Raw genomic sequence first — 22,776 nt, forward strand, 5'->3', positions numbered from 1 at the left:
TAGACATCTCCGTGGCCTTAGATGGCATCACAGGCTATTTAAATTAGTATGACCCCAGTGAAAGCAAGGCACCAAAGCTTAACTTGGCTTCAGGTTGCAGCAAAAGGCTCCTCCTACCTGCCTCTTCTTCACAGCCATTAAATCACCAGCTCCACTTCCATCGACAGCACATGAACTGCTGCACTTCTCTTTCTCTCCCATCTTTGCACCAAGTACTCTATCTTTCCCATGTTTCCATTATATGTTTGTTCATTGTAGTGTCAACTACTGCCCCACCACATGGAGCCAGGGCAGGCACTTGTGTGGCATCTTCACATTGCTTACTGTGAATAATAATAGGTTTAAAAAAAATGATAATTTAGTAAAACAGTATAAAATACAATCTATATTTGTATCGGTGTTTAATGAAAAGCTTGCTAATATGTAGGAATGATCCTAGGACACTGCATTCTGAGTGACATTTTTATTTATTCTGTTCTTTGAGCAGAGGGCAATTCCCAGAGTTCCTTAAAATGATGTCACTTTGATGATGGCACCTTCCTCCTTTGCTTGTCTTGAACCTTTCCACCTAGAACATACACAACAAATACCATCAAAAATGTAGATGGACCTGAAATGACACAGAGAATAAAGGCATCTCCTGAATTCATAAGAGAAATCTTATCCTTATCCTTTACCCCTTAGCTTTTGTAAAAATCTAAGATTCCTATAAAGGACTTGAGTAAATCTGGGAAATAAAAAACAATTATTTCCTAGTAAGTTCTATGAGTTAACTTTGCTGCTTACTACCTTAGTGGTCATAATATTCTCCAAGGAGGTTTGAAGGAAAAAAGCACAGGAAACACATAACAAATTTAAAAATCCTGCCCATTCTTTTATGTTTAATCTTGTTATTGACCTTGTCATTCTTTCTGTTGTGAACATTTCATACTTAATGAAACCAAGATGGTGTGAAATTCACAGCAAATAGTCCTTCTCTCAGATGCACTGTGACCTGTGTCCAGTTCTATTTCTTCTACGTTATTCATTGATCATGGTGGACCCCCAAGCCTCCAGAAACTACCAGTTTCAGACAGCTTACCAGCACTCATTGGTCTGATAGATTATTCTGATTCTGAAGGATGAAATGCCATTTGTATTTGTGCATACTTGTGAAATACAGGCAAAAATAGCTGTTTCATGGGTTAATACTCAATGTATTGAGTATTTCCTGCAGAAGAAGGTGGCCCTGGGTTCAAATAATAGGTAATAGTGTGAAAAACTGGGCATGGGCACAGATGCTTCTAATCACAGTATTGTGGGAAGAAGAGACAGAATTCTCACTGGTTCTCTTTAGATTCCATCCCATCTCTGGGTTCATTAATAGAATCCTCAGAATGGGAAAAGTATGAACTGAATACCTACGGCCCTTTGCTGGCCTCTCCATACATACATATGTTACACATTAACACATATTCTTCATGTGTTTTATGTGAAGGCAGAGTGGGAAGAAGACCAATTTTTTTTACTTTTATCAAGAAGTCTCTGGGTGCATCCTCATAGAGCTGGTCTTTTTTCTAAAGAAATCCAAGCAGATTTGTATCTACAGTTTGAATGGATACAGGGAAGACTCCTATGAGAAACTGACCAAATGGGAAAAAGTCTAGATGTCTGACTGCTTGGGAGAGAGATAGATGGTCTGAATGTTATTTTACTTTTCACGTCATAAATGGGAGGTAGAGGTGTTACTCACTCATTTTCCACATCTTGGATGGAATCAGGCAGAGGCTGATTCTTAGTCTCAGGAAGGAGAAGAGGGATAAAGCAACCAAGGAAGGAGAAGACTCCATAGATGATCCAGGGTAGAGAGGCAGAGTAGACTGCGAGGATCATAAAGAGGGGAGTCAGGGCTGCCCCCACATTAGTAGCAATTCCAGTGACTCCTAATGCTCTTGCCCTTGAAACATAAAACAGAATTTAAAAAAAAACATTAGCAAAACTGAATTTACTGTATTGGGTTTTAGCAAACTGCATTGTTATGAGAATCAATGTGTAGTATATTATAAATTAAGGTTGCTGGTAATTACTTTGCTTTGGAAATTTTTACTCTTTTTTCATTATACATAACAATCCAAGTTCCCACTCCCTTCCTTCCTCCCATTTCCTCCACATACAGAGAGGGTAAGGCACATCAACAAAATAGAAACACAGAAAGCAATACAAAGAATCAATGAAACAAAGAGCTGGTTCTTTGAGATAATCAACAAGATTGACAAACCCCTATCCAAACTAATCAAAAGGCAGGGAGAGAACACTCAAATTAACAAGATCAGAAATGAAAAGGGGGACAAAACAACAGACACCGAGGAAATTCAGAGAATCATTAGGTCTTACTACAAAAGCCTGTATGCCACAAAATTGGAAAATGTAAAAGAAATGGACATTTTTTTAACATAAGTACCATGTACCAAAATTAAATAAAGACCAGGTGAACAATTTAAATAGACCTATAAAACAGTATAGAAGCTGTCATCAAAAACCTCCCAATTAAAAAAAAAAACCCAGGACCAGATGGTTTTAATGCAGAATTCTACCAGAACTTCCAAGAAGAGCTAATACCTATACTCCTTAATGTATTTCATGTAATAGAAACAGAAGAGTCATTGCCAAACACTTTTTATGAAGCTACAGTTACCATGTTACCAAAACTACAAAAGACTCAGCCAAGAAAGACTGAACCAGTCTCACTCATGAACATAGATGCAAAAATTATCAATAAAATACTGGCAAACCAAATTCAAGAATACATCAAAAAAATATTCATTATGATCAAGAAGTCTTCATCCCAGAGATGCAGGGCTGGTTCAACATACAAAAATCTATCAATAGAATCCATCATATAAATAAACTGAAAGAAAAAACCATATGTTTATTTCATTAGATGCTGAAAAAGCATTTTGACAAATTCAGCACCCCTTTATGATAAAAATCTTGGAGAGATTAGGGATATAAGAATCATATTTAAATATAATAAAAGCAGTATACAGCAAGCCGACAGCTAACATCAAATTAAATGGAGAGAAACTTAAAGCCATTCCACTAAAATCAGGAACAAGACAAGGCTGTCCACTCTCTCCATATCTCTTCAATATAGTGCTTGAAGTTTTATCAATAGCAATAAGACAACATAAGGAGATCAAGGGGATTCAAATTGGCAAGGAAGAAGTCAAACTTTCGTTATTTGCAGATGATATGATAGTATACATAAGTGACCCCAAAAACTTTCCCAGAGATCTACAGCTGATAAATAGCTTCAGTGATGTGGCAAGATACAAGATCAACTCAAAAAAATTAGTAGCCCTCCTATACACAAAGGATAGAGAAGTGGAGAAGGAAATCAGAGAAACATCACCTTTCATGATAGCCACAAATAGCATAAAGTATCTTGGGGTAACACTAACCAAGGAAGTGAAAGATCTATTTGACAAGAACTTTAAGGTTTAAGTTTTGAGAAAGAAATTGAAGAGGATACCAGAAAGTGGAAGGATCTCCCATGCTATTGGATTGGTAAGATCAACATAGTAAAATGGCAGTTCTACCAAAGGCAATCTATAGATTCATTGCAATCCCCATCAAAATCCCATCAAAATTCTTCACAGACCTTGAGAAGACAATAATCAGCTTTATATGGAAAAACAAAAAACCCAGGATAGCGAAAGCAATCCTATACAATAAAGGAACTTCTGGAGGCATTACCATCTCTGACTTCAAACTCTATTACAGAGCTACAGTAATGAAAACTGCTTGGTATTGGCATAAAAACAGAGATGACCAATGGAATCAAATAGAAGACCTGTGTATTAATCTACAAACTTATAAACACCTGGTTTTTGACAAATAAGCTAAAATTATATAATGGAAGAAAGAAAGCATCTTTAACAAATGGTGCTGGCATAACTGGATGTCAACCTATGGGAGAATGAAAATAAATCCAAAATTATCACCATGCACAAAACTCAAGTTCAAATGGATTAAAGACCTCAATATAAACCTGACCACAATGAACCTGATAGAGGAGAAAGTGGCAAGTGGCATTCAATGCATGGGCACAGGAGACCACTTCCTATATATAACTCCAGTAGCACAGACAATAGAGCAATAATAAATAAATGGGACCTCCTGAAACTGAGAAGCTTCTGTAAAGCAAAGGACACAGTTATTAAGACAAAAAGGCAACCTACTGAATGGGAGAATATCTTCACTATCCCCACATCAGACAAAGGTCTGATCTCCAAAATATATAAATATCTCAAGAAGCTAGACATTAAAATTCTAAATAAGCCAATTAAAAAATGATGTACTGAACTGAACAGAGAATTGTCAACAGAAGAATCTCAAATGGCCAAAATATACGTAAGGACAACTTCCTTAGCTATCAGAGAAATGCAAATCAAAACAACTTTGAGATATCTTACACCTGTCAGAATGGCTAAAATCAAAAACACCAATGATATCCTATGTTGGAGAGAATGTGGAGTAACAAGAACACTCATCCATTGCTGGTGGGAATGCAATCTTGTACAACCACTTTGGAAATCAGTATGGTGGTTTCTCAGAAAATTGGGAATCAACCTACCTCAGGATCCAGCAATACCACTCTTGGGAATATACCCAAAAGATGCTCAATCATACTACAAAAGCATTTGTTCAACCATGTTCATAGCAGCATTATTTGTAATAGCCAAAACCTGGAAACAACCTAGGTGCCCCTCAACGGAAGAATGGATGAAGAAAGTGTAGCACATCTACACATTAATGTACTACTCAGTGGCAAAGAACAATGACATCTTGAATTCTGTATGTAAATGGATGGGAATAGAAAACACTATCCTATGTGAAATAGCTTAGACCCAACAAGATAAATATGGTATATACTCACTCATTAGTGGATTCTAGCCATAAATAAAGATCATTGAGCCTATAGTTCGCAATCCTAGAAAATCTAAGTAATAAGGTGAACCCAAAGAAAAAACATATATAAATCCGCCTCAAAACTGGAAGCAGACAGTATCACCAGGAAAAAGTTGGGAGCATGGGGTGGAGGTGGGGCTAGGGGAAGGGGAGGGGGGAGAGAGAAGGGAGAAGGGAAAGGTTGTGGAGACCTTGGGGGAGTATGATGGGTGAGCTGGAGGAAGGACTGATATGGGAGCAGGGAAGAAGATATCTTAATTAGGGAGCCACTTTGGGGCTGGCAAGAGACTTGGCTCTAGAGGGGTTCCAAGGTGTCCATGGGGATGTCCCCAGCTAGGACCATGGGCAGTGAAGGAGAGGGAACCTGAACTGGCCTTGTCCCATAGTCAGACTCACGACTATCTTGAATATCATCATAGAGCCTTCATCTGGCAACAGATAGAGATAGGGACAGAGACCCACATCAGAGCACTGAACTGAGCTCCCAAGGTCCAGTTGAAGAGCAGAAGGAGGGACAATATGAGCAAGGAAGTCAGGACAGTGAGGGGGTTGGTCCACCTACTGAGACAGTGTTCCTGATCTAATGGGAGCTCACCAAAGCCAGCTGGACTGGGACTGAATGAGCATGTGATCAAACTGGACCCTCCAAATGTGGCTGACAACTGGGACGATCTGAGAAGCCAATGATAATGGCACTGGGATTTGTCTCTACTGCATGTACTGGCTTTTTTTGGATCCTAGTTTATTTGAATGCACACATTCCTAAGCCTGGATGGAAGGGGGAGGACCTTGGACTTTCCACAGAGCAGGGTACCCTTCACTCTTAGGACTGGAGGAGGAGAGGGAAGGGTGAATGGGAAGCGGGATGAAAATAGGAGGAGGGAAGCAAGTGGAAATTTTGAATGGTATTATTTATAAAGCAATAAAAAAATAATAAAGACCAAGGTTTTGGTGTCAGCTGGTCACCTTGGTTCTTAGTATCCAGATCTACCTTCGGTCCTTTGCATACAACCATGACAACTTTAGCAATTCATTCAATACACCAGTTTCATTAGTCCTAATAGCTGAATGCCATAGAGACATTCCTCTAAGAAGAGGAACAAACACATCATATTCTAATAGGCTCTGGGATATGTCCAAGAGGCCAATCCTGAGAATTTGTGGTATAGAAAAAGAACAAGTAAATGTAATGAACTAGATAGCCCACTAAGTAAATTAAAGCAGAAAACATCCCAAATGTACAGAAGGCAGACATACTATTTCAAGAGGCATAGAGAACTCCAAAACCACATAACAAAAATAGAAATATTCTGTGACATGTTATAGTCAGTATTCCAAAATACAAGTAAAGATGGAATCCTGAAAAGAACAAGGAAAAGGCAACCACTCGCACACAAGGCAGCAATGTCAGAATTTCCACAGACTTTTTTCCAGCAACCATAAAAGCCAGAAGAACATCAAATGAAATATGTCAAGCTTTGAATATATATGTGTTAGAGAAAAAAATGTTATAGCCAGTAAATTTATTTTTCCAAATCGATGGAGAAATGAGAGTAGTCCAAGACAATTACAAATTAAGGTAATTAATGACAACCAAGCAGGCACTGCAGAAACATTCTTAGTGAAATGATTTGCAAGGAGGAGAATGAAAGGTGGCTTTCTCCATGTGAGCATGTGCATGCATACCCTTAGTCAGCACCACAGATAAACAAACTGCACTTGGAATAGAAACAACCATATGCAACGCTGCAACTCAGCAAACCCTCAAAATTAATACTGGAGGAAGAAAATAAGCATCAACTACTGGGAGTCAGGCCAGTCCAAGCCTTTCTTGGAGGCAGAGCTAGTTCTGTGACCTTTTCCAGTACCAGACTTGGCAGCATCTTGTCCTGGGCTGGGCATGGCTTCATTGTAATTGGTGTGTGACATACTTGAGACATTCTGTGAACTCTTGGCATAATATTGTTTGATTAGTTCCTGCTATATTTTCCCACCAAGTGATAGCTTTCTGATGATTCTGTCCTATTTCTCCTGAAAAAAGTATAGAAGATGCTGTACTTTCTCAATAAACATGCTGTCATGAGTCATCAACTCAGGAAGACCTCCTGATCCCAGCTTTCTGTCTTCCTTGTATTTGCATTGGTGGCACTCCTCTCTCAACACTTCTCCATTTGGAATCTTTATTCCTTTAGGTTCTGGTCAATCAATAATACAGAAAGCTAGACCATCACCTAATAAATTTTCAGGAAATGCCAACCCTTTCTATAAAAAACTTAAGAGTAACTAGCTTGAATTCACCACGAGGAAGTTGCAGACTAATTGAGAGATTTAACAAACAAGAACAAAATTGTATGTTGTGGCCAAGAAACAAACTCATCTAGGAAAGACACTAAAAAAAACCCTGAATGTTAAAGGATGGAAGACAAACTGTCAAACAAATGTAAACAAGGAGGTGTAGCTATGAAGCAAATTAAAATTCAAATCAAAGCTACTTAAAGAGGGAAAAAAGGGGCACTACATATTAATAAGAGGAAGAGTTAATCAAGCAAATATAACAATTATAAATTTTATGCACAAAATATTGGTACATCTAATTTCATAAGATAAACAGTAAAAGTACATAAAATATCATATAACTTCTGTTGCAATAATAGTTGGCAATTTTAATACTCCATTCTTAAATTTAGATATGTCTTCCAAAGTATAAATGGAGACTTCATAGCTGAGTTTTTTTTTTTTTGTTTTTTTGTTTTTTTGTTTTTTTGTTTTTCGAGACAGGGTTTCTCTGTGGTTTTGGAGCCTGTCCTGGAACTAGCTCTTGTAGACCAGGCTGGTCTCGAACTCACAGAGATCCGCCTGCCTCTGCCTCCCGAGTGCTGGGATTAAAGGCGTGCGCCACCACCGCCCAGCTTATAGCTGAGTTTCTATGGATGAACTTAGCACACACACACACACACACACACACACACACACATATATATAATATATGTATATTCACATATATACATATATATGCATATATATAGAATATTCATTGCAGCATATAGGAAATATAAAATTTTCAGTAATAAATGTAATATTCTCCAAAACTCGTCACATAATATGACACAAGTAATATCTAACAAATAAAAAAGTGAGTCAGTTTCTTGTCTCCTATCAAAGTATAACCCAATAAAACCAAAATCAATCATAAGAGAAACTACAGAGACCAGTTGCTTGGCTTTATCAATTGTTCTTTAATCTCAATTGCATTGATTTATTCCTTAATCTTTATTATTTCTTGCCATCTAGTGTGTTTAGAATTGGCTGCTGGTTGATTTTTAAAAGTCATGAGGTGCATCACTGGGTTATTTGGTTGATATATCTCAAATTTTCATATGAAAGTTTAAGCCATAAATTTTTATTGGACACTAAACAATACATTTTTGACTGAACAGGGTATCATACAAGAAATTGAGGAGGTAATTAAAAAATTCATTGAGACAAGTAAAAATGATGCCAAGGCAGTCCTAAGAGAAAATTTGTAGGAATGGAGGGACAAAATGTGGTGCATTTACACAATGGAATACTACTCATTGGTTAAAAAAATGACGTCTTAAAATTTGCATGCAAATGGTGGAACATAAAAACCCATCCTGAAGGAGGTAACCCAGACTCAGGAAGATGAACATGGTATGTATAAGTGGAAACTAGTTGTAAAGCAAAAAGTAATGAGCCTATAGTCCATGACACTAGAGAAGCTAAGTAACAAGGTGAACCCTGTGAAAAAATATATAAATCCAACTGGAAAGGGGAAATAGACAAGATTTCCTGACAAAATTGGGAACATAATGGTGTGGGGAGAAGGAAGGGTAGAAGGGGAAGAGGAGTGGAGGAGAGAGGGAAGGAGAACTTGAGGTAATGGGATAGGTGAGAGAGAGGAGGGACAGAGATGGAGAGTAAGGAAAATGATATTTTGATTGAGGGAGCCAATGTGGGGCTAGCAAGAAACCTGGCACTAGGGGAATTCCAAGGAATCCAGAAGGACCACAGCTAAGACCCTAAGCAACAGTGGAGAGAGTGGCCAAACTGCCCTTGCCTAGTAGTCAGATTGATGAATATCCTAAATGTCACCATAGAACTTCATCCAGCAACTGATGGAAACAAAGACAGAGACCCACAGTGGAGCTGGGCTGAGATCCCAAAGTCCAGCTGAAGAGTGGGAGGAATGAAAATATGAGCAAAGGGGTCAAGGCTATGTGTGGACACCCACTGCAACAGTTTATCTGAGCTGAGGGAAGTTCACCACCTCCAGCCGGCAGGGAAGGACCAAGCAAGACACTCTGAATGTGGGTGACAGTGGCTGGGGCACACTGAGGGGCCACTGGTAGTGGCACCAGCATTTATTCCTACTGCTTGTACTGACTTTTTGGGAACCCATAATATTTGGAAGAATACCTTGCTCAGCCTAGATAAAGGAGGGAGGTGCTTGAATCTTCCCCAAACCAACGTGCCTTATCCTCTCTGAGAAGTGGATGTGGAGTGGGTGGGGGGTATGTAGAGGGAATGGGAAGAGAGGAGGGATTGGGAACTGGGATTGGTATGTAAAATGAAAAAAGGTAGTTTTTCCCTATTTTTAAGTAAAATAATAAAAAAAGCCTAAAATTTGAAATGTCTAGCACAAACATAAGGGAAACCAAACTTTGGGTATTGGAGTAAGCCAAGCTTTCTAAATAGAACACCAGTGGCAGAAACAAATCCCAGTACCAGTGGATGAGACTAAGTGGAGATAAAATCTCTGCACAGCAAAGGAATGATCAACAGAGCCTTCAGCCTTGAAGAAAACCTTTACCAGCTACACTTCAGGCAGGGGTGAATATCCAGAATTTACAAATCGTAGATATTAAAGACCAAATAAAAGAAGCTGTTGATCCACAAATAGGCCAGTAAACTGAATAGATAGCATTTAAAAAGAAGGAAGTGAACACAAAATGCCAATACTCTTTTAAAACATGTTCAGTATCCCTGGAAATCATGGAAAGGCAAATTTAAATTGCTTTGAGATATCACCTCACCTTGGTCAAAATAGTCATCATCAAGAAATATGACAACAAATATTTGAGAAGCAGTATAGAGTGGGGAATCACTAATTCACTGTTGGTATGGTGCAAATTAATACGGCCTCTGAGAAAACTGGTTTAGAGATTTCTAAAAAAAATTGCAAAAATAACTACCAAAGGACCAAGCAATTGCATGTTTGGATATAAACACTGAAGCCTCCAAATTTTGTTTTAGAAATATCTGCACTACCATGTTTATTGCTGACATATTTATGATAGCAAAAATCTACCTGGAATGAATGTTGCTCAGCAATGGTTGAATGGATAATAAAGATGTGCTGTGTGTATATATACATATATATATATATATATATATATATATATATATATGGAATCTTACTCTACTCTCAAGAAAAATGAAACTATGCATTTGTAGTACAATGGATGGACTTAGAAAGTGTAAGTGATGCCACACAGCTGTGAAAGGAAAGCCACATTTTATCCCTCATTTGAAGACTGTAGTTAACAATATGCACACATCTGTAAACAAATGTACACATTTGTACAGTGTAACAAGTATAAAGAGAAGACAGATGGAATATTAGGGAATGTAGCGGGAATGAATTCCTGTAACGGACAGGAGACATAAAAGAGGATATAAAGGTAAATGTTTTGTCAGTTCTGTGTCGTGAACTTTTTCACTTTTGGTGGTGGGTGAGGACAGAAAAACGTATTTGATAGTGAAAATGTAAAATTGAATACGAAGCTCTACAGCTTAAGAATTGCTATTCTAACTGGATAGAAGTTCTTGAAATGCATATATCTTGTATCTGGCTAATTTTTGTCTATGTGATGTTCATTTTGTTCTCAAAGACTTTTTATGCTAAAATTTATAATGTTAAAAGTTTTGAATGAGGGAGAGAGATTGGTAGCATACATTGAGATGAAATGACGTGGAGAAGGGCTGAACTAGCAGAAAGAAGTGCTTGCAGAAGGAGGTACAGAAGGCTGAAAAGAATTATGATATTGTTATGATGAAAACCATTACTTATATGCACTTTAAGACAGGTCCATGAGCACATGCAGGGGTGCTTGAGCACACCCACATATACACACATGAACACCAAGATATGAGGGCAGAGGTGACACCAGCTGAAAAGAAGAAATACAGCAGCCATGGCACACAGACAATAGTGATAGAGGTGAACATAACCACAGTGCAGTCTATATCTGTAGGAAAAATGTTAAAACAAAAATAAATGTCATAAAAACCTAATTAGAAATAAAAGGAACAGAATTCTTATCCCTCACATTATTTATGTTTTGGGTGATTCCAAATAGTCCTATATGATCTTTCTTATTGCATACTGCTGGTTCACAGATGGATTTAATGTATTATACATAAATCAAACTTTTGAGAAACTTTGACCAGTTTTGTAATCACTACAGTTGATCACTGTTGATAGCTACCCAGGTGTTTACACCAAGTCATGTACCTGATCACAGTGGGGATTAGCTCATTTGCATGTAGATTATTACTACTAATAACCGCATAAATATTTGCTCCGGTCAGTGTTATCAAAACTCCACACAGTATCTGCATTTCTGTGAAGAGGAAAATAAGGAACAGCGGTCATTGTCAGGTGAAGGAAATTGCTTTCCACCCCCTAAGGGTGGAATATAAAGTGGAAAAAATACACAGAGATAAACGTCCACAGTTACGATTAATTTAAGAAAGGTGACCTATCTCCATGTACTGGTTTATGGAGAATCAATACTTGTGACAAACTTCAGGAGCAGAGAGCTTAATGAAACTAAGGAGATGCTAATCAACTTTCATCTTTTCCACCCACTACCTCACTGTCCTTCCAACATAATGTAGGGATTTCATGGGAAAATTAATGAGGTCTGTGTACACGTTCAAACACTCAACCAGAATATGACATGGATAAGAATGGTGGAGGGTGAACTCGACCAGAGTACATTTTCTGTACACCTGCATGAATGTCAAAAACAAAATAAACATTAGAAGAATAGAAGTTGCATTTCTCATGGCACTCGCATTTTGAGAGACTCCAAATATTCACACAAGATGTTCATTCATTTTTCAATGCTCAATAAGACAGATGTAGACAAGCTGGGGATCAGCTCTGCTTCAAAGAGTGTCTCAAGAGTCAAGAATAAGGACTTCTAGGACAATCATCAGCGTTTTCATAGAGCCATTTTCTATTAACTAAGAAAAGTCTTAAAAACTTGAACATTGGAAGGTATTTTTGAGAAAAGGCAAGAGTCAGGAGTTGCTGCTGATAATCAAGAGTCATGAAGATTTAAAACATATCCTGAGTTTCAGCAAAACTTGAAGACTGCCTGGGTACTGTACCCATTGCCTGCATGCACTTATCTGCACAACTGAAGTCTGGCAGTCCTGCTGCCTGTCCCACTCCTACTGCGTTTCACTTGGTTTGCACTTCAGTACAAGCAATATTAATATCTTGATACAACTTTCACAACTAGAGTTGTACTTGTAGTGACTCAAGAGTCATAACTGCATTCATACAGCTTGCGAAACATCTTGTCACTGAAGTTGAAGCAACAAGACTCAGTGGGACAGATGAAGTGTCATTTCTGATTGTAATTATAGTATCTGAAACATACATTACTGCCATGAAAATATTATTGAGCTTGAATGAGGTAGGGGCAGATACTCCAGAGTGATTGCAGAGAGGACAATGAAGCAGAAAATGATGTAATTATATTTTAATTTAAAATGTAACTAAACAATGAGCAAATGATCCATTACTGACCTGCAGATACTTTGGTATAAATGGCTTCATGTTCCAGATACTTTCACATATTTAAACTAAACTTACTGATTTTTGTTTCTTCTCTCAGTATGTGAGTGGAAGAATATTTCTCAATGTCTGGTTACAGAAAATTCTCTGGATGTATTTTTTTCTCATAAATAGGAAGGACCTGTAAAACATTGAAGAAAGGGGACTGGATATTTTCCCCCTTTCACCATAAACTTTTTATTCACCTTCAGGAGCAGACACTGTGGCCAGTATGAAGATTCCCAACAGGAAAGAGAAAAAGAATTGGCTTATTCTACGGCCAATGCGATTCAGCAAAAACATTGCAGCAAAAGAGGCTGGGATGGCTGATGCAGCAGTGAGACACTGCATTAGGAAGACACTACTTTTCAGGTGTTGGAGATGGATGATAAATCCAAATGCAGGTATCGCTGTTGTAAATCTATAAGAAACAAAGAGGAAAGTCACATATACTACTTAGAATTCATGTCCAAAAGCAAGAATATGATTATCCCCAGAAATTTGTTTTAGTTGATAAAGTATAATGGCCTATCTGTATTTTGGAATATTTACTTGACTGATAATATAATAATGATCATGAAATCATCATATGTAGACATGTGATATCATTACTGTTGGATTTTAAGGAGAGGTAGAGACTTTGTGGGAGGCACGATAGATCCAGTTAGGTTTTTAGAGTTTTTTTTCCCCTATAACTTGAACTTAGTAATGATTATAACTTTTTTCAATTTTAAAAATATTTTGTTTATACAAGAGAATCATATACAGTGTTTTTTTGGTGACAGTCTTCCTCAATTCTTTCTCATAACTTCTCCCAGTCCCACAAGCGCTTTCTTACCACTCCGAGGTTCATGGTCTTTTTGTTTTTCATTAAAAATAGATTTTTTTATACGATATATTCTGAGTAAGTTCCCCCTCCCCCAACTCCTCCCAGTTCTTCTTCACTTTCCCTTACATGTGGGACTTCAGTCTTACTGTCTCTCATTAGAAAATACACAGGTATCTAATGAATCACAATATATTATGGTAAGATAAAGCATAAATAATTCAGAATAGGACAAGATAAACAAACAAAAGGAAAGGAACAAAAAAGGAAAGCAAAAGAAACACATATAGATGCAGAGATACACGTTCACACACACAGGTATCCCATAAAAACACAATACAGGACTCTATAATGTATACATAAATGACTTGTAAGATAAAAAACAAAATGTCCTGACACAACATTATGAAACAAAAAAAATCCCTCCAAAGATACCATTGAGCCAGATTTGTGTTGGTCACATACTGTTGGGAATGGTACTTGCCCTTAAGATTGGTTCTTTTCTCTGTTGAAATACCCTTGAAGGAAACTAATTTTTTATTTGCAAGTGAACTGGACCCTCCTGTGGCCCTAACTGGGCTTTCTCCAAGTGAGGATATTATAACTTTGCATTTGTTTGTATTGATTGAAATGTATATACTTGTATAGTTTACATTTGAAATTTTGTCTCCTTTAAAGTGGAAAATGGCAAATGGTTAGCGCAGAGAAGTCTGGAATATGATTGAAGATTCATCATGAGTCTGTGTTGATAAATCTGTCAGGGTGTGGTAGACATACCCCTTACTGTATAGTTAGTTCTGTATTTCTATATTCAAAACCCCTTGAATGCCAGAAGATACAGAAATTCCACATTTTTTATCTCCAACTTGGTTGTTGGGAAAATTCATTTCTATACTATTTTAAGAGTCACCATGTGAAGCCTACCTCAAAAGGCACAGGAGAAATATACGCTTTCGCAAGTTGGGGGTGCGGAATAAGTCACACAGAGCAGGTTCTATTTGTGCTGCCTCCAGCTCTTCCCTCATGGTGGTCCTCACAACCTTCAGCAACAGCATCAAGAACTGTTTAGTTCTCACAAAATATTGAGCACTCACAGAATACCAGAGCAGTATCTACTAGTTCTGTCTAGTGAAAAACACAAACATCAGGGGACCTAAGGAAAGCATAATCAAAGGAATAGGAAGTGAGAGCCAAGTAGATAAAGGAAACTCATGCTTTTTCTAGATAGGATCCTCGAAACAGTATGTGGCTACAGAATATAGCCATCAAGTGAAGAGTTATTAAGAATCTTGTCAAATCTGGAGAGGGAGGGGAAAAGGAGTGGGGGAGGGGGAGAAGAGTGGGGGTAGGGGGAGGGAAATGGGAGGCAGGGAGGAGGCAGAAATTTTTTCAATAAAAAAAGAAAGAATAAATGAATTGCATAAAATAGAAAAAGAATAAATGAATTGCATAAAATAAAAAAAAGAATCTTGTAAAAAACTTCAGTCATACCATAATGAATTTGAATGACATAGCAAATTATTATGATGCTCTCATATGTGCATTCATGTGTATGTACATGTCTGCTTGGGTTTTTTTTTTTTTGCTTTATTTCTGTGTATCTCATTCTTCTTCAATGAGTGTCCCATGTCTAGTCATTACCTCCCTGGGTGGAAAACAGACTCAGAAAAATGAATTTCTTTCAAGGTCTTTGTGTCCATTTTAGAGTCCTGATATTTGAAAGAATACATAGTGTGATACTGAGATGTTGGTTCTCTGGCTGGTTGTATGTTTCAGAATCCGAGGAACTCTTAAGAGGTAAAGATTACCTCATGGGGGTGGTCCTTTAAATAGGGTAGCTGGCCTTTAGTTATGGCTTCTTGGTCCACCATAATGTAACAAGCCTTTACCAGAAACTCTTATCTCAGTATTGCCATGCCTGCTCATTATGGTTAACTGATTGTTGTCAAACTGTGAGCACAAATCCATTTTACTCCATTTTGTTGTTTCTGACACGAATATTGCTCATGGAGATCTTGGTTACAGCAAAGCAAAAGTAGTCAACAAAATAAATTGGTGCCGTACATGAAGTTGTTAATTTGAAAAATCTGACCATGTTTTAAACCACACTTGTGCTTTGGTGATGGATTTTGGGAAAGGTTTCAGAGGCAAAGTAGAGAAGATGTTTCTTGTGGAAGTTCTGTATGCTGAAATGCTGATACAAATCTGAAGGCATTCTCCATGAGACTTCAGATGGGAAATGTCACTTCACCGAGAGTTTGGGAGGAGGAAATTCATCTTCCCCTTTTGAGTAACAACAGAAACAATAGAAACTACAACAAATTCTGGCAGTATTCTTACTATGTTCTGAAAATTTGAGAGAGACTGATGTCAAAGCTGTGTACTAATTTGTTCATAAATTAAAATTTCAAGACTGCACAGCATTTAGGCTGTGACATGCTGAAGAGCAAAGGTGATGAGTGCCTATTTTGAGCCAGGTTCCATTTTATGTACTGTAAGACCCAAACTCTAGGCTGGTTCTTTTGTCCTTTAGTATAGCTGTCACATCTTCAGTTAATGTCATCAAGATAATCCCACAGAGGAATGGTGAGAGGGGGAATTAAACTAAGTCATCCCTCACAGATGTGTCTGGAAGTTTTCTTCTAGGTGATCTTGTTGAGGTGCAATCAAAGTTAATCATCATGACTCTACTTTTTGTCAACTTGATATCAGAACACATCATCTTTTAGTCATAACTTTCCACATCTTATTTCTATGTTTTGATAGGCAATGACTCTTATAGGTAAATATAAATACAAGGCTCATCTGAGACTCAAGTGGTTCTCTTTTTTTCTGAGAGCCTGTGAAATGTTTCTTTATTTTGGAAATCATAATACCAATGCTTTTACCTTCATAACTCAAAATTTTATATAAAAATACATGATTTCCTTCTAGTATTCAAGGGAACAGAACAAACATTCCCATTTCAAAAGAGAAGAGTAGGTATATAACAACAAACAACTGGTTTAATGCAGGGCTGAAACTCAGAAGGGAAAACATTTCATTCTGAAGGTCTATATCTGGCATCTAGTGCTCATAATAGAATCTTCTGATGACTAAAGAACTTTAAGTAGTCTTTAAATGTCTTTGTCCATAGCCATAGGTTAATGCTCCTGTAAGCTTTAATAAAGAAGATTTTGCATTTATTGAGTTTCAGTCTTTGAAGACTCGCAACTGTCAAAGTAGTAAGAGTAAGTGACTATTCAGTATCACCTCTAAGAGAAATGTCTTTTTCACTCCTTTTGAGGTTATAGAAACACCATGGGAAAGGTGAAGGTAAGGTCCTTGAGAAGTGGTGGAAAGTGTGTGATTCCTTCTTACAGACATGCATTGGACGTTGGAACTTTGAGCTTTCATCACCTGTGTTTACCTGCACAAGACCTGCTAATGTTATGACAGTCAAAAAACCAGTTTTGAGAGTAGATGGAATTTTGAGAGAAGAGCTCATAAGCCCCATCTCTGTTTCACAATCTGTGTGTAGTTAGTCATTGTTAATTCACAGGGCCTCACAAAGCCATACTCCCTCCTGAGGAAATATGGACAGCTAATGGTTGTTGAGGGAGAGACAGACATTTCTTCAGTAGTGTAAGGTAAGTTGCCCATGTTTCTTAAATCCTCAACTCATTTCAGTAAATGACCTTAATTAAACAAATTAGATCACAAAAAGAAAAAAAAGATACCAAAAAAGACTAGGGTAATAGAAGGTAGAAATAGAACTTGTTAGGAAGTATATGAGAATCATCAGGTATGGTAATATTGAGGGGGTATAAGTGAATCAATGCAATATATGTATGTATAGAATTTCAGACTTAATTCATTGTATATAGTTTATATGTTCTAATAAAAAGTTTAAAATTGAAAGAAATAATCAATGAAGGTTTTTTCTTACAAAGTCATCTTTGAATGAAAAAACTGCATTTAATGATTTAATAAAAGGAAATTGTCTCTTGGGCAGTAACCCATAAACTTGTGAACCTTGTGTGATGGAGGAAGGTCATTGGTTAAATAAAAAGAAACTGCTTGGCCCTCATTGGTTAGAAGATAGGTGGGAGGAGTAAACAGAACAGAACGCTGGGAGGAAGAGGAAGTGAGCTCAGACTCCACAGCTCTCCTCTCGGGAGCAGATGCCTCAGAGAGAGAGACGCCATGCCCCGCTCCTGGGCAGACACACGCCATGAAGCTCCGACCCAGGATGGACTAGGCTAGAATCTTCCCGGTAAGAGCGGTTCTCACAGATTATTAGAGATGGGTTGATCGGGATGTGAGAATTAGCCTGTAAGTGCTAGAGCTAAAGGGCCAAGCAGTGTTTAAAAGAATACAGTGTCCGTGTAATTATTTCGGGGCATAAGCTAGCCGAGCAGGCAGCCGGGTGCTGGGGACGCAGCCCCGCCGCTCTTATTACTACACTTGTGTTTCCTATATGTCATAAGGAGCTTGCATTATGCTCACCTCCATGGTTAAGGTGTCTTCAGAATTCTTCATTCCATTCATACATGCAGCTTTTCTAAGTTCCTGTAAGCCCTTCTGGGGTTTGTTGGTCACAATCAGCCACCGAGCTGACTCAGGCAGCCACCTACTCAAGAAGATATTGTTCATATTTCTCAAGGAGTCATATTACTATATACTAAATTTATTCTTGAGCAGTTTTATTAAAATTTTAATATTTGTCAGTCATTCAGTTATAGCAAGAATATATAATCTTATATCATGAGGTACATTACCTAGGAAAACAGGAGATGATCAGCCATTCAGTGCACCTGTATTCCTAGAATGTAGACCTGAAGCCACACTGGTCTGTCCCCCTCACATGGATACAGATTTTACTAGAAGTCATACAACTGAATGTGAGGGACATTTCATCAGATAATTTCCATATTTCTTGTTCAGTTGTAAGAAATGCTTATTTATCTTATGTCTGTACCTTAAATTAAGAACCCCTGAATACATTTTCCTTAATTATATCACCCACATGATCAACTAAATTTTGTCTTCTGGACACAACAGGACTGACACACATATGAGCTTACAGAGATAGTGACAAATGCATTTCTTATGTACTGATTTAACAGATATGGTCATCTCAGGATTGCAAAAGAGAGGAGGAAAGAACACTCATACCTTGTGGGTATAAGGAGGAAAAATATTGGCACAGATACTACCAGCTGGAGGTGGTGCCAGTTTCGAAATATAAATGCCAGGCCTGACATTAGTATGAGTCCAAAACATTGAGCACACATTGACAGTGTTGTGACCAAGGCTTTGAATTTATGACTTGTCCATTCTAACACTGAAAGGAAAGAAAAATGAACCTTGATTTCTACCATGGGTGGGAAGGATAGCCACATCAAAGAAAAGGTTGAACAATGTCCATCAAAAACTCTGACTTACTGAGCAAAACACTATTTGTGTGTATGGGTATGATACAAAGCCCTGTTAGGAAGCGAAGTAAGCAGTAGATGAAGAAGGTGGGAGCCATGGCTGCACAAGTCCCACTGATGGCCATCAGCAGTAAAGCACATATGAGGATTAACCTCCTCCCAAACCTAAGGAAAAGACAAAGATCCCATCAGGGAAACAAACAGTTGTTGTTAAAAATAGCAGACAAAAAATATTTTGTGTAATCCCCGTGGTTAACTTTTCTCATTTTCTAAACCATGTCTATCATATTGTCTTAAACTTCCTTGAACTTCTTCCATGTATAATAAGAATTAGTTCTGTGTCAACACAACACATAGACTTTTAAACACTAACAGAAATATCTGTTTGTGTTTAGTTATCTCCAGTGTCAAAGGTGCAGATAAAGGAACAAATTGCAAGAACTGTTTTTAAAGAGTGAGTGAGTTGTAGCTGATGAAAATACTCACATGCAGAGAGAGCTGCAAAGCACAGACACTCACCTGTCTGATAAGTGTCCACCTAGGAAAGGTCCTATCAAATTTCCAATCAGGAATATAAATTTAGACATTGAAACCAGTACCTGAGATCCACACACCAGGTCCCACTGGAAGAGAAGGAAATCATGATGACAGACTGTCCTGTAAATTGTTCAAAATTTTTCAATGTGAACTTCCAAATCCTTACTCTCCAGCTTCCCATTTTATTATCACCTGACTTCTACCATCCAGTCTCAGCTTTATCAATTCTATTTTCTTAGGGAGGTTGTAGTAGTGAGTTGTTACCTTTGTTCAGAAATTGTCAAATGAGGTCCTAGAATACAATAATTCATGATCTTTATTTTTTTTTTTTACTGTATCCTATGTGCCAGGACATAACCTCTTCCATGACTCCTCTTAGAGCAGAGCACAGACAGCACCTGTTCACTATCTTATTTATTTAATTATGTCAATAGAGAGAATGGAACTTAGGGCTCATGCATGGGTGCAATGAACTACAAACTACCCACTTTCTAGGATTTTTTTCAGTGCTCATTACTAAATCTTGAACACTTGAGTATTTGAGTGCTCCAGGTGCATTCTGTCATGAACTGCACATTTAGCCATCATACAGTGATGCTTTCTGCAACCCTCTAGATATTTTAAAATTGAGGTCAAAGCTGCATAATGGTGACTTGGCACAACACATGGGCAATTTAACTTATTAGACCCACAAGAATTACATCTTTTACATACATTTCCTTATTATTATTTCATTCATTCTTAGAATTTCAAATGTGTATAGATAGCAGTATGAAAATCTCAAACATTTATATCCCCTAAAACTCCAAGATGCCTAAACACATCCCTCTCCAAACTTCATGTCCTTTCTAATTTCTTTCTTTCTTTCTTTCTTTCTTTCATTCTTTCTTTTTTTATTTTTGCATTTCTGTTGCTTGGATAATGATTCCTTTACGTGCACTGGAGCATAGATAACCTAGTACTGGCCTACCCCTAAAGTAAGATAATAGTCCCTGCCCCCAGGAACCAACAACTACTAACAGATCTTCAATGAAGCATGGGGCGTCCTGAGCTTTGCTCCCATCAATGCTGGAATTTTGATTGCTTGATCTTGTGCTGGTCTTGTGTAACCAATCACTGTTTCTGTGATTTCATGTATAAGGATGCTTCCTCCTCTTTCAAATTCTTTTCATTGCTCTTAAAAGTTTAAATGAAAATACATTCACATCACTTCCATCCTTCTCTTTCCTCCCTCCAATTCCCACCTCCAGAACCTCCCTTGAGCATGGCCATAAAGCCTTATGGAAATTTACTCTTTGAGTAAGCTAATTTTAAAATATAATTTAAAAGAAGGAACTTGAAAGAGGGTAGAATATTTGGGTGTCCAATGATTCTTGCCAAAGACCTGGGATGGTAAGGGGTAATCTCTGTACTAGACATATGTAATAATAGTATATATATTACTGGTCAGGAAAGGTTCATAGGTATCCAAAACAACACAAGCTGTCATTATTGCACATGGTTACCTACTGTAACTAAATGTTAAGACCCTATTCCTGAAGTCACCATGCAAGATTTTTGCATGTCATAGAGAAACACTGTAAAACCAAAATGGAAACTTTCTACTTGTTGGCTTCATTTCATAGTTCCAGATGTTGTGGTGTAGACTGCAGGTGGAGAAAAGACATCAATGACCTTACCCAGCACTTTATCCTATATATGACAAAACCAACCTACAGGGCAGTATGGTTATTGTTGCACTAGGAAAATAATCATTTCTGATTGGATTTAAAGTTTCCTACAGAGGCAGAAAGTCATATCTGATATTGTAAATCAACTTAGAATCCCATGGCTTGGAATGAGATAGGAACAAGAGGAGGAAGAGGAGGAGAAGGAGAAGGAGAAGGAGGAGGAGGAGGAGGAGGAGGAGGAGGAGGAGGAGGAGGAGGAGAAGGAGAAGAAGAAGAAGAAGAAGAAGAAGAAGAAGAAGAAGAAGAAGAAGAAGAAGAAGAAGAAGAAGAAGCTATTGTTATTTTGGTAAATGGCCCTGTTGTCAAATTTCCTTCTAAGTATAACTTTTTAATCTGAGGTCATTCCTTGAATGAAAGGATCAAAAACATAAACCTTTATGTCAGATTCTTTAGAAATATTGAATATGACTCTTGCATTTTGTTAGGCAATAACTAAACTCAAAGAATACACACTATTTGTACTATTGATGCACTGTCGTAGTTAATGCGTTGAGGATTTGTTTTTATTGAAGTCACTTACCTCAGTGACAGTGGTGGAGAGGAAGGTACTTCTTTCATACACCCAACCATCTTCACAGGGCTCTGTGTCTGGTTCTGTCATATTGGAGAACGTGCCATTCAAATGAAGGAAATGCCACTGTGGTTGAACAAAGCGACGACACTTGTCTGGCCTGAAGTTAGAGTCCAGTGGGATGGAGATCCTCAGGAGGTCATCTTGGCTCAGGATCCCACTGTCAGTATCAGAGGCAGTATCATTATCAAGGACGTGGACCCAGCAGCGATGACCAGGGATGGCTGCAGTAAAGTTCTCCAAAACAGTCTGAGGAGTCAACGAGGCATTGCAGATCAGAAGGAAAGCTATCTGAAGGATCTGAAATCTCCCCATATTTCCAACTCGATTCAAGAGATCCTGAAAAGCCATTGAGGCGGAATGACTGTCTCCAATGGGAAATAGAAATGGTTATAGCTATTAGAGTATAAACCTTTAAATAAATTTCTGTTTGACAGAAATACACTAAATATTGTTGATCTTGACCTCTTCTTAATATGACTGTCTTCACATAACATTAATGTCATAGAACTGAGATCTGTTGCATTGTTGGTATTAGGGAGGGAACTGTTTCCTAAAAGCTAACCAAAAAATTGCCAATAGTTTTTCTTTTACTTAGTCTGTTAAACATTTACTTTCTGAGAAACTTTGTTTACCACCTGCCATGGCCATCCCGGGAAAATGAGCTGCAACTCCCAGAAAATAAATCAGAGTTAATCATTTCCATTGCATGTGGCCATTGGTCAGATATACAATTTATAGAAACTATAGTGAAGTGTTTTCCATTTTCTCTTCCTTGGGAGTAATTTGCTTCATCTTTAATTTGTTTAATGGAGTTAATGAAAAGAATATGGAAGCTAATGCAAAAGAATTACAATGCAATTCTCCACCCTTAC

At 37.7% G+C, this 22,776-nt stretch overlaps 1 protein-coding gene across 1 annotated transcript; it reads right to left on the minus strand.

Annotated features, from left to right (window-relative positions):
- Positions 1-405: 405 nt before the first annotated feature.
- Positions 406-22,427, minus strand: LOC121454362 (solute carrier family 22 member 19-like). The gene is made up of 10 exons (XM_041661662.1): positions 21,851-22,427; positions 19,583-19,686; positions 19,074-19,228; positions 18,804-18,972; positions 18,135-18,258; positions 14,571-14,686; positions 13,027-13,241; positions 11,486-11,594; positions 1,733-1,936; positions 406-568 (listed from the first exon to the last, which is right to left on the minus strand). The coding sequence occupies exons 1-10, from the start codon at positions 22,250-22,252 to the stop codon at positions 508-510; spliced, it is 1,659 nt and encodes a 552-aa protein (XP_041517596.1). The 5' UTR covers positions 22,253-22,427; the 3' UTR covers positions 406-507.
- Positions 22,428-22,776: the final 349 nt, after the last annotated feature.

The sequence above is a fragment of the Microtus oregoni genome, unplaced genomic scaffold (assembly GCF_018167655.1).
Source record: "Microtus oregoni isolate MIOR12 unplaced genomic scaffold, Mior012 000012F_ref0000307, whole genome shotgun sequence".
Lineage (NCBI taxonomy): Eukaryota > Metazoa > Chordata > Mammalia > Rodentia > Cricetidae > Microtus > Microtus oregoni.